The sequence below is a fragment of the Aythya marila genome (genome assembly GCF_965140915.1).
Source record: "Aythya marila genome assembly, contig: HAP1_HAP1_SCAFFOLD_120, whole genome shotgun sequence".
Taxonomy (NCBI): domain Eukaryota; kingdom Metazoa; phylum Chordata; class Aves; order Anseriformes; family Anatidae; genus Aythya; species Aythya marila.
In genome coordinates, this window is record NW_028137531.1 from 1 (window position 1) to 11,966 (window position 11,966).

Sequence of the window (11,966 nt, forward strand, 5' to 3'; positions counted from 1 at the left end):
TACCCCCCCCAGCTCCCCCTTTAACCCCCCAACCCCCCCCATCCCCCCCTTTAACACCCCCACACCCCCCACCCCCCAATAACCCCCCGCAGGACCCCCCCACCCCCCCAGGACCCCCCATCCCCCCCTTAACCTCCCAACCCCCCTCCAACCCCCCCCACCCCCCCTTAACCCCCCCAGGACCCCCCCACCCCCCACTTAAACCCCCCCTCCAACCCCCCCCACCCCCCCTTTAACCCCCCTTTAACCCCCCCCAACCCCCCTTTAACCCCCCCACCCCCCCCTTAACCCCCTCCAACCCCCCCACCCCCCCTTTAACCCCCCTTTAACCCCCCCCATCCCCCCCTTAACCCCCTCCAACCCCCCCCATCCCCCCCTTAACCCCCCCCACCCCCCAATAACCCCCCCCCACGACCCCCCCCAGGACCCCCCCCCCCAGGACCCCCCCCCCACCTTGGCGCAGAGCCAGTCCTCGTTGACCTTGGGCTTGGGGTCGCTGTAGTGCAGGGACACTCGCTGCCCCAGCAGGCTCAGCCCCTGCTGCGGGGGGGGCACGGGGGGGTCGCACCAGTACGGACCAGTAACAGACCAGTACCCACCAGTAACAGCCCGGGAGAGACCAGTAGGCGCCCGCCCAGGGGATGGGGGGGATGGGAACGGGGTGGGAGGCACCAGTATGGACCAGTAAGGCCAGCACGGGGGGCACCACAAGGGGGGGTGCTACAGACCAGTAAGCACCAGTATAGACCAGTAAGCACCAGTATAGACCAGTAAGCACCCGTATAAGCCAGTAGCCACCAGTACAGACCAATAAGCACCTGTACAGACCAGTAACCACCAGTACAGACCAGCTATCTGTAGTACAGACCAGTAAGCACCATTCTAGACCAGTAAGCACCAGTATAGACCACTAAGCACCAATATAGACCAGTACGTACCAGTACAGACCAGTTATTACCTGTACAGACCCGTAACCTTTCTAGACCAGTAAGCACCAGTACAGACCAGTAAGCACCAGTACAGACCAGTAAGCATGAGTACAGACCAGCAAGCACCAATATAGACCAGTAAGTACCAGTATAGACCAGTTATCACCTGTACAGACCCGTAACCTTTCTAGACCAGTAAGCACCAGTACAGGCCAGTAAGCACCAGTGTAGACCAGTAAGCACAAGTATAGACCAGCAGCCACTGGTACACACCAGTAACTGCCATTCTAGACCAGTAACCACCAGTACACACCAGTAAGCAGCAGTATAAACCACTAACAACCAGTATGGACTAGTAAACACCAGTAGAGACCAGTAACCACCAGTACAGACCAGTAACAGCCCAGTACCAACCAGTAACAGCCCGGGAGCGACCAGTAGGAGCCCGCCCAGGGGATGGGGGGGATGGGAACGGGGTGGGAGGCACCAGTATGGACCAGTAAGGCCAGCACGGGGGGCACCACAAGGGGGGGGTGCTTGGGGGGGTGCTACGGACCAGTAAGCACCAGTATAGACCAGTAAGCACCAGTATAGACCAGTAACCACCATTCTAGACCAGTAAGCACCAGTATAGACCAGTAAGCACCAATATAAGCCAGTAGCCACCAGTACAGACCAATAAGCGCCTGTACCACTAAGCACCAGTATAGACCAGTAAGCACCACTACAGACCAGTTATCTCTAGTACAGACCAGTAAGCACCAGCATAGACCAGTAAGTACCAGTACAGACCAGTTATCACCTGTACAGACCCGAAACCTTTCTAGACGAGTAACCACCAGTACAGACCAGTAAGCACCAGTATAGACCAGTAAGCACCAGTATAGACCAGCAGCCACTGGTACAGACCAGTAACTGCCATTCTAGACCAGTAACCACTAGTACAGACCAGTAATAGACCAGTACCAACCAGTAACAGCCCGGGAGCGACCAGTAGGAGCCCGCCCGGGGGATGGGAACGGGGTGGGAGGCACCAGTATGGACCAGTAAGGCCAGCACGGGGGGCACCACGAGGGAGGGGGGGGTGCTTGGGGGGGTGCTATGGACCAGTAAGCACCAGTACAGACCAGTAAGCACCAGTACAGACCAGTTATCTCTAGTACAGACCAGTAAGCACCAGTATAGACCAGTAAGCACCAGTATAGACCAGTTATCACCTGTACAGACCCGTAACCTTTCTAGACCAGTAACCACCAGTACAGACCAGTAAGCACCTGTATAGACCAGCAGCCACTGGTACACGCCAGTAACTGCCATTCTAGACCAGTAACCACCAGTACACACCAGTAAGCAGCAATAGAAACCAGTAACAACCAGTATGGACTGGTAAACACCAGTAGAAACCAGTAACCACCAGTACAGACCAGTAACAGCCCAGTACAAACCAGTAACAGCCCGGGAGCGACCAGTAGGAGCCCGCCCAGGGGATGGGGGGGATGGGAACGGGGTGGGAGGCACCAGTATGGACCAGTAAGGCCAGCACGGGGGGCACCACAAGGGGGGGTGCTGCTTGGGGGGGTGCTACGGACCAGTAAGGACCAGTATAGACCAGTAAGCACCACTACAGACCAGTAACTACCAGTATAGACCAGTAGCCACCATTCTAGACCAGTAAGGACCAGTATAGACCAGTAAGCACCAGTATAAGCCAGTAGCCACCAGTACAGACCAATAAGCACCTGTACCACTAAGCACCAGTATAGACCAGTAAGCACCACTACAGACCAGTAAGCAGCAATAGAAACCAGTAACAACCAGTATGGACTAGTAAGCACCAGTAGAGACCAGTAACCACCAGTACACACCAGTAACAGCCCAGTACCCACCAGTAACAGCCCGGGAGCGACCAGTAGGAGCCCGCCCAGGGGGATGGGAACGGGGTGGGAGGCACCAGTATGGACCAGTAAGGCCAGCACGGGGGGCACCACAAGGGGGGGGTGCTACGGACCAGTAAGCACCAGTATAGACCAGTAAGCACCAGTATAGACCAGTAAGCACCAATATAAGCCAGTAGCCACCAGTACAGACCAATAAGCGCCTGTACCACTAAGCACCAGTATAGACCAGTAAGCACCACTACAGACCAGTTATCTCTAGTACAGACCAGTAAGCACCAGTATAGACCAGTAAGTACCAGTACAGACCAGTTATCACCTGTACACACCCGTAACCTTTCTAGACCAGTAACCACCAGTACAGACCAATAAGCACCAGTATAGACCAGCAGCCACTGGTACAGACCAGTAACTGCCATTCTAGACCAGTAACCACCAGTACACACCAGTAAGCAGCAATATACACCAGTAATAACCAGTATGAACTAGTAAACACCAGTAGAGACCAGTAACCACCAGTACAGACCAGTAACAGCCCAGTACAAACCAGTAACAGCGCGGTAGCGACCAATAGGAGCCCGCCCGGGGGATGGGGGGGATGGGAACGGGGTGGGAGGCACCAGTATGGACCAGTAAGGCCAGCACGGGGGGCACCACGAGGGAGGGGGGGGTGCTTGGGGGGGTGCTACGGACCAGTAAGCACCAGTATAGACCAGTAAGCACCAGTATAAGCCAGTAGCCACCAGTACAGACCAATAAGCACCTGTACAGACCAGTAAGCACCGGTATAGACCAGTAAGCACCAGTATAGACCAGTAACCACCAGTACAGACCAGTAAGCACCAGCACAGACCAGTAAGCACCAGTACAGACCAGTAAGCACCATTCTAGACCAGTAACTAACAGCATAGACCAGTAAGCACCAATATAGACCAGTAAGCACCATTATAGACCAGCAGCCACTGGTACAGACCAGTAAGTGCCATTCTAGACCAGTAACCACCAGAACACACCAGTAAACAGCAGTATATACCAGTAACAACCAGTATGAACTAGTAAACATCAGTAGAGACCAGTAACCACCAGCATAGACCAGTAACCCCCATTCTAGACCAGTAACTACCAGTATAGACCAGTAAGCACCGGTATAGACCAGTAAGCACCAGTACAGACCACTAACCACCAGCATAATCCAGTAGTCATCAATACAGACCAGTAGCCACCAGTACAGACCAGCAAGCACCAATGTACACCAGTTACCACCAGCATACACCAGTAACCACCACTATGAACCAGTCTGTACCAGTACAGACCAGTAACCGCCATTATAAACCAGTAACCACCAGTATACAGCACTAACCACCAGTACAAACCAGTAACCACCAGCATAGACCAGTAACCACCAGTGCAGACCAGTAACCACCAGTATCCACCACTATAAACTAGTCTGCTACAATACAGCCCAGTAACTGCCAGTATAGACCAGTAACTACCAGTACAGACCACTAACAACCGGTACAGACCAGAAACCACCAGCATATACCAGTACCTACCAGTACAGACCAGTAGGCACCAGTGCAGACCAGTAACCACCAGTATACGCCAGTAGCCACCACCGTAAACCAGTCTGCACCAGTACAAACCAGTAACCACTAAGGCAAACCAGTAACTGTTACCATAGCTCATTTAGCGTGTGCACCAATAACCACCAGTAAAAACCAGTAGCTCCCAGTATAAACCAGTAGCCCCTCATATAAACCAGTAACTCCCAATGAACCCCAATAAACACCAGTATAAACCAGTAGCCACCAATATAAACCAGTAAGCACCCAACAAACGCCCCAGCAGGGACTCAGCTCCGTGACCCACCAGTATAAACCAGTAACCACCAGTATAAACCAGTCCCAAAGGACACAGCATGAGGGACCCAGCTGACTGCCCCACCAGTATAAACCAGTGGCCTCCAGTTTAAACCAGTAACCCATCCCCCCAAAACACCACGGTTGGGACTCAGCTGCCAGGACAACCACTATAAACCAGTAACCACCAGTATAAACCAGTAACCACCAGTATAAACCAGTAACCTTCTCCAAATGTCAACACACAAAATAACCGAGCCTCTGGACCACCAGTACAAACCAGTAACCACCAGTGCACACCAGTAACCCCCCCCAGGACAAAGAAGATGCTGGAATCAGGGCCACCAGCACAGACCAGCAGCCACCAGTACAGACCAGTAGCCACCAGTACAGGCTCGTAGCCACCGCTACAGTCCAATAACCCCCAGTAAGGACCAGTAGCTACCAGTATAGACCAGTAATTACCAGTACACACCCGTAGCTATCAGTACAGACTAACAGCCACCAGTACAAACCAGTAGTCACCAGTACAGACCAGTAGCTACCAGTACAGAGCAGCAACCACCAGTATAGACTGATAGCCACCAGTACAAACCAGTAACTACCAGCACAGGCCAGTAAGCACCAGTACAGATAAGTAGCCACCAGTACAAACCAGTAGTCACCAGTACAGACCAGTAACCACCAGTACCAACTGATAGTCACCAGTATAGACCAGTAGTCACCAGTACAGACCGGTAACCACCAACAAAGACCAGTAGCCACCAGTACAGCCCAGTAGCCACCAATACAGAGAGATTGGCACCAGTACAGACCAGTAGCCACCAGTACAGCCCAGTAGCCACCAGTATAAACCAGTAGCCACCAGTATAAACCAGCAGCCACCAGTATAAACCAGTAGCCACCAGTACAAACCAGCAGCCACCAGTACAGACAGGATGCCACCAGTACAGACTGGTAGCTACCAGTACAGACCAGTAACCACCGGCACAAACCAGTACAAACCAGTACAGACCAGTACAGACCAGTACAGACCAGTACAGACCACTACAAACCAGTAACCACCCCCCCCCCCAACCCCTCCCCAGCCCCCCCAGAAGCCCCCCAGCAGCGACCAGCACAAACCAGTAAGCGCCCTCCGCCCCGCCCCCGCCCCGAGGGGACCCTGCGGGGGGGGGGGGGGGGGGGGGGCAGGGAGGGGTGAGGGGGGGGGGGGGTCCCGGTCCTTTGGGTGCCCCCCACCCTTGGGTGCCCCCCCCGGGGCAGCCACCTGGTTGGCGTCCATCCAGCGCGCCGCGTCCTGGACGTGGTGGAACTCCACGAAGGCGAAGCCGCGGCTCTGACCTGGAAGGAGCCGGCGCTCAGGGGGGGGGTGGGGGGGGAGCACCCATGGGTGCTCGCTCCCACCCCCGTCACCCCACCCCCACCCCCCATCCCCCCGGCCATGCACCCCTGGGTTGGGTATGGGAATCGGTTGGGGTAGGGGACGGGCACCCGTGGGTGCTCCCGGTGTCCTTCGAGGATTCTTGGGGGGGGGGGTTGGGGTGGGGAGGGGCACCCATGGGTGCTCCAAGATTCGTGGGGTTGGGTATGGGCACCCATGGGTGCTCCTGGGGTCCTTCAAGACTCATGGCGTTGAGTATGAGCACCCTTGGGTTGGGTATGGGCATCTTTGGGTTGGGTAGGAGCACCCATGGGTGCTACTGGAGTCCTCCAAGACTTATGGGGTTGGGCATCGGCACCCATGGGTGCTCCTGGGGTCCTTCAAGACTCATTGAGTTAGGTATGGCCACCCTTGGGTTGGATAGGAGCACCCTTGGGTGCTCTTGGGACCCTCCAAGACTCATGGGGTTGGGTACAGGCACCCATGGGTGCTCCTGGGGTCCTCCAAGACTCATTGGGTTGGGTACAGGCACCCATGGGTGCTCCTGGGGTCCTCCAAGACTCATTGGGTTGGGTACAGGCACCCATGGGTGCTCCTGGGGTCCACCAAGACTCATAGGGTTGAGTATGAGCACCCTTGGGTTGGGTAGGAGCACCCATGGGTGCTCTTGGGACCCTCCGAGACTTGTGGGGTTGGGTACAGGCACCCATGGGTGCTCCTGGGGTCCTTCAAGACTCATGGGGTAGAGTATGAGCACCCTTGGGTTGGGCAGGAGCACCCATGGGTGCTCTTGGGACCTTCCGAGACTTGTGGGGTTGGGTACGGGCACCCATGGGTGCTCCTGGGGTCCTCCAAGACTCATTGGGTTGGGTACAGGCACCCATGGGTGCTCCTGGGACCCTCCAAGACTCGTGGGGTTGGGTACGGGCACCCATGGGTGCTCCTGGGGTCCTTCAAGACTCGTGGGGTTGGGTACGGGCACCCATGGGTGCTCCTGGGGTCCTTCAAGATTCATGGGGTTGGGTACAGGCACCCATGGGTGCTCCTGGGGTCCTTCAAGAATAATTGGGTTGGGTACGGGCACCCTTGGGTTGGGTACGGGCACCCTTGGGTGCTTCTGGGATCCTCCAAGACTTCTCCACTTGGGTATGGGCACCCTTGGGTCGGGTATGGGCACCCATGGGTGCTCCAGGGCCCTCCTAGCACCCCATTGGTTGCAGATGCCCAGCAATGGCACCTACCTGCAGCTCTTTGTATTAAGCAGGGGCACCCATGGGTGCTCCCAGGACCCCCCAGGACCCCTTGGGTCGGGAACAGGCACCCATGGGTGCTCCTGAGGTCTCTTGGGGTGTATGTGGGCACCTACAGTTGGTTTGGGGGGCGGGGTTGGCACCCCTGGGTGCCCCCTGGGTCTGGCACAGCACCCCTGGGTGCTCCTGGGGACGGGATGAGCAACACTGGGCACCCCCTGGGCACCCATGGGTGCCTCTAGGCACAGGACCGGCACCCCTGGGTGTCCCTTGGGCAGGAGTTGGGCACCTCTGGGTGCCCCAAAGCACAATGGAGCACCCATGAGTGCCCCTGGGAATAGGACTGGCACCCCTGGGTGCCCCTTGGCTACGGATCAGCACCCCTGGGTGCTCCTGGGAAGGGGATGGGCACCCCTGGGTGCCTCCAAGTATGGCTCTGGCACCCCTGGGTGCCCCCTCGGCATGGTAGAGCACCCCTGGGTGCTCCTGAGAAAGGCTCTGGCACCCCTGGGTGCTTCCTGGGTATCTTTGGGCACCCCTGGGTGCCCCCCTACTGCGGGTCCAGCACCCCTGGGTGCCCCTGGGGAAGGGATGGGCACCCCTGGGTGCCCCCGAGAAAGATGACCAGCACCCCTGGGTGCTCCTAGAGATGGGATGGGCACCCCTGGGTGCCCCCTGAGGTGGGACCGGCACCCCTGGGTGCCCCTGGGGATGGGCTTGGCACCCCTGGGTGCCCCTGCGGATGGGACTGGCACCCCTGGGTGCCCCCTTTCTATGGCACAGCACCCCTGGGTGCTCCTGGAGATGGGATGGACACCGCTGGGTGCCCCCTGAGAACAGGACCGGCACCCCTGGGTGCCCCTGGGGATGGGACCGGCACCCCTGGGTGCCCCTTTTCTACGGCACAGCACCCCTGGGTGCTCCTGGGGATGGGATGGGCACCCCTGGGTGCCCCCTGGGGATGGGACTGGCACCCCTGGGTGCCCCTGGGAATGGGATTGGCACCCCTGGGTGCCCCCTTTCTATGACATAGCACCCCTGGGTGCTCCTGGAGATGGGATGAGCACCCCTGGGTGCCCCCTGAGGACAAGACTGGCACCCCTGGGTGCTCCTGTAGAAGGAATGAGCACCCCTGGGTGCCCCCTTTCTATGGCTCAGCACCCCTGGGTGCTCCTGGAGATGGGAGTGGCACCCCTGGGTGCCCCTGCGGATGGGACCGGCACCCCTGGGTGCCCCCTTTCTATGGCACAGCACCCCTGGGTGCTCCTGGAAGTGGGATGAGCACCCCTGGGTGCTCCCTGAGGCAGGACTGGCACCCCTGGGTGCTCTTGGGTATGGAATGGGCACCCCTGGGTGCCCCCTGAGACACCACTAGCACCCCTGGGTGCCCCCTTTCTATGGCAGAGCACCCCTGGGTGCTCCTGAGTATGGGATGGGCACCCCTGGGTGCCCCCTGAGATAGGACTAGCACCCCTGGGTGCCCCTTTTCTATGGCATAGCACCCCTGGGTGCTCCTAGAGATGGGACTGGCACCCCTGGGTGCCCCTGTGGATGGGACCGGCACCCCTGGGTGCCCCCTTTCTACGACACAGCACCCCTGGGTGCTCCTGGGTATGGGATAGGCACCCCTGGGTGCCCCCTGAGATAGGACTAGCACCTCTGGGTGCCCCCTTTCTATGCCACAGCACCCCTGGGCGCTCCCCAAAAACAGGCTCAGCACCCCTGGGTGCCCCCCAAGTCCAGCGCAGCACCCCTGGGTGCCCCTGAGTGTTGAAGCAGCACCCCTGGGTGCCCCCTCAGTGCCGGCCGAGCACCCCTGGGTGCCCCCAGTGTGGCAGGGCCCCCCCCCCAGCACCCCTGGGACCCCAGGGCTGGGTCCCCGAGCTACGAGGGCGTCCCCCCCCCCCCCCCCAGAGGGGACCCGGGTGTCCCTTGGGTGCCCCCCACCCTTGGGTCCCCCCCGGCCGGGCTCACCTGAGGACTTGTTGCGCATCAGCCGCACCTCCCGGGGCTGCACCCCCTGCGCCTGCAGCTGCGCCCGGATCTGGGGGGGGGACAACGGGGTCAGGGGGGGCCCCAGATTTTGGGGGGGGGACCCCAAATTGGGGGGGGGACCCGAATTTGGGGAGAAAACCCCAAATTTTGGGGGCGCCCACGGGGCACAGGGAGGTGGCCCCCAGGGGGCGCGGTGCAGCAGGGGTGACCCCGGGCAGCCGCGTGGATGGGTACCCGAGGGGTGTGGCCTAATGGGGGCGTGGCCAAAAGGGGTGTGGCTTGAGGCAGAAAGGGCGTGGCCAAGCATCTCCAGGGCAACGCCCACATGAGGGATTTAAAGGGGCGGTGCTTGTCCGAGGAACGGCAGGGCCTGATAGGCTCGAGGCAGGAATGGGCGTGGCCAGACGCAAAGGGGCGTGGCCAGCACAAGTGGGCGTGGCCAACGCGAGTGGGTGTGGTCATGCAAATGACGCTAATGCCACGGGGGGGGGATTTAAAGAGCCAGCGCCCCCTGGGATTGGCTGGGGGGACACAAGGGACCAACAAGAAGGGGGCGTGGTCTGTCAGAGGGGCGTGGCCGAGTCGGGGGCGGGGCTATGCTTAGTGGGCGTGGCCACACCCTGCCTGGGGGCATAGTGATGATTTAAAGGGCCAGCAGCCATAAAGTGGGTGGGGCCACACAAAGTGGGCGGGGCTACACCAAGTGGGTGTGGCTACACCAGGGGGCGTGGCCACATGGTCACTGACAGCCTTAAAGGGCCAGTGCTCCCTGAAAGGAGGCGGTGCTAAACAATGTGGGTGGGGCCAAAACAAACGGGCGTGGCCACACCAGGGGGGCGTGGCTCATTCGAGGGGGCGTGGCCACACCCCTGACCTCCGAGAATTTAAAGGGCCAGCGCTCCCTTAACAAAAAGGTGTTCAAACAAGGGAGTTGACCCCAAAACAAATGGGCGTGGCTTCACCAGGGGGGCGTGGCCTATCTGAGGGGGCGTGGCCATGCCTCCTGAGCTCCAAAAATTTAAAGGGCCAGCGCTCCCTTAACAAAAAGGTGCCAAACCGTGGGGGCGTGGCCAAAATAAATGGGCGTGGCTCCACCAGGGGAGCGAGGCCGATCGGAGGGGGCGTGGCCGATCGGAGGGGGCGTGGCCACGCCCCATAACCTCCAAAAATTTAAAGAGCCAGCGCTCCCTTAACAAAAAACTGTCAAACCGAGGGAGTTGAGCCCAAAATAAATGGGCGTGGCTCCACCAGGGGGGCGTGGCCTATCTGAGGAGGCGTGGCCACGTCCCCTGACCTCCGAAAATTTAAAGGGCCAGCGCTCCTTTAACAAAAAGGTGCTAAAACAAGGGAGTTGCCCCCAAAACAAATGGGTGTGGCTCCACCAGGGGGGCGTGGCTTATCTGAGGGGGCGTGGCCACACCTCCTGACCTCCAAAAATTTAAAGGGCCAGCACTCCTTTAACAAAAAGGTGCTAAACCGTGGGGGCGTGGCCAAGATAAATGGGCGTGGCTCCACCAGGGGGGCGTGGCCGATCCGAGGGGGCGTGGCCACGCCTCCTAAGCTCTGAAAATTTAAAGGGCCAGCGCTCCCTTAACAAAAAAGTGCTAAAACAAGGGAGTTGAGCCCAAAATAAATGGGTGTGGCTCCACCAGGGGGGCGTGGCTTATCGGAGGAGGCATGGCCACGCCTCCTAAACTCCGAAAACTTAAAGGGCCAGCGCTCCTTTAACAAAAACGAGGGAGTTGACCCCAAAACAACGGGGCGGGGTCGCCCCAAAGGGGGCGGGGTGGTCCCAAAAAAGTGGGCGTGGCTCCCAAGCAAGGGGGCGTGTCTCCCAAGCAAGGGGGGCGTGGCTTACGTCGTTCTCGGTGGCGGCCTGGGGCAGCATGCGCAGCATGACGATGGTGCTGGCGCGCGGCTCGTCCTCGGGGGGCTCGGGGCGGTAATCCTGGTCCCGGTAATCGCCGTCGGGCCCGAAGGGCAGCGCCGCCGCCGGGGGGGGGTCGCGCTTCCGGGGGGGCTCCGAGCCCTCGTAGGACCCCTGCCCGAAATTTGGGGTTGGGGGGGGGGTGGGGAGGGGGGAGAGAAGGGAGGGGGAGGGGTTAAATGGGGTGGGGGGAGGGGGAGGGGTGGGAGGTGGGGGGGGTGGGGAATGGGGGGGGGAGGAGGGGGTTTGGGGGGGGGAAGGGGGGGATTTGGGGGGGTTGAGGGGGGATTTGGGGGGGTCAAGGGGGATTTGGGGGGGGTTAAAGGGATTTGGGGGGTCTGGGGGATTTGGGGGGGGGTTAGGGGGATTTGGGGAGGTTAGGGGGGAGTTATGGGGGGTGAGGGGGGATTTGGGGGGGGTCAGGGGGGATTTGGGGGGGTCTGGGGGGATTTGGGGGGGTTAAAGGGATTTGGGGGGGTCAGGGGGGATTTGGGGGGGTCAGGGGGGTTTGGGGGGGGTCAGGGGGGATTTGGGGGGGGTTTAAAGGGATTTGGGGGGGGTCAGGGGGATTTGGGGGGGTCGGGGGGATTTGGGGGGGGTCAGGGGGGTTTGGGGGGGTCGGGGGGGATTTGGGGGGCCAGGGGGGATTTGGGGGGGGGTTAAAGGGATTTGGGGGGGTCAGGGGGGTTTTGGGGGGGGGTCGGGGGGATTTATGGGGGGGTCAGGG

At 59.7% G+C, this 11,966-nt stretch overlaps 1 protein-coding gene across 1 annotated transcript; it reads right to left on the bottom strand.

The window, feature by feature from the left end:
• Window positions 1-442: 442 nt before the first annotated feature.
• LOC309890738 (RNA-binding protein 10-like) lies at window positions 443-11,353 on the bottom strand (the record flags this gene model as incomplete). The annotated part of the gene is made up of 4 exons (XM_082785146.1): window positions 443-540; window positions 5,954-6,027; window positions 9,292-9,361; window positions 11,171-11,353. Coding segments are annotated over 4 exons (425 nt in total), but the record flags the coding sequence as incomplete, so codon positions are not given.
• Window positions 11,354-11,966: the final 613 nt, after the last annotated feature.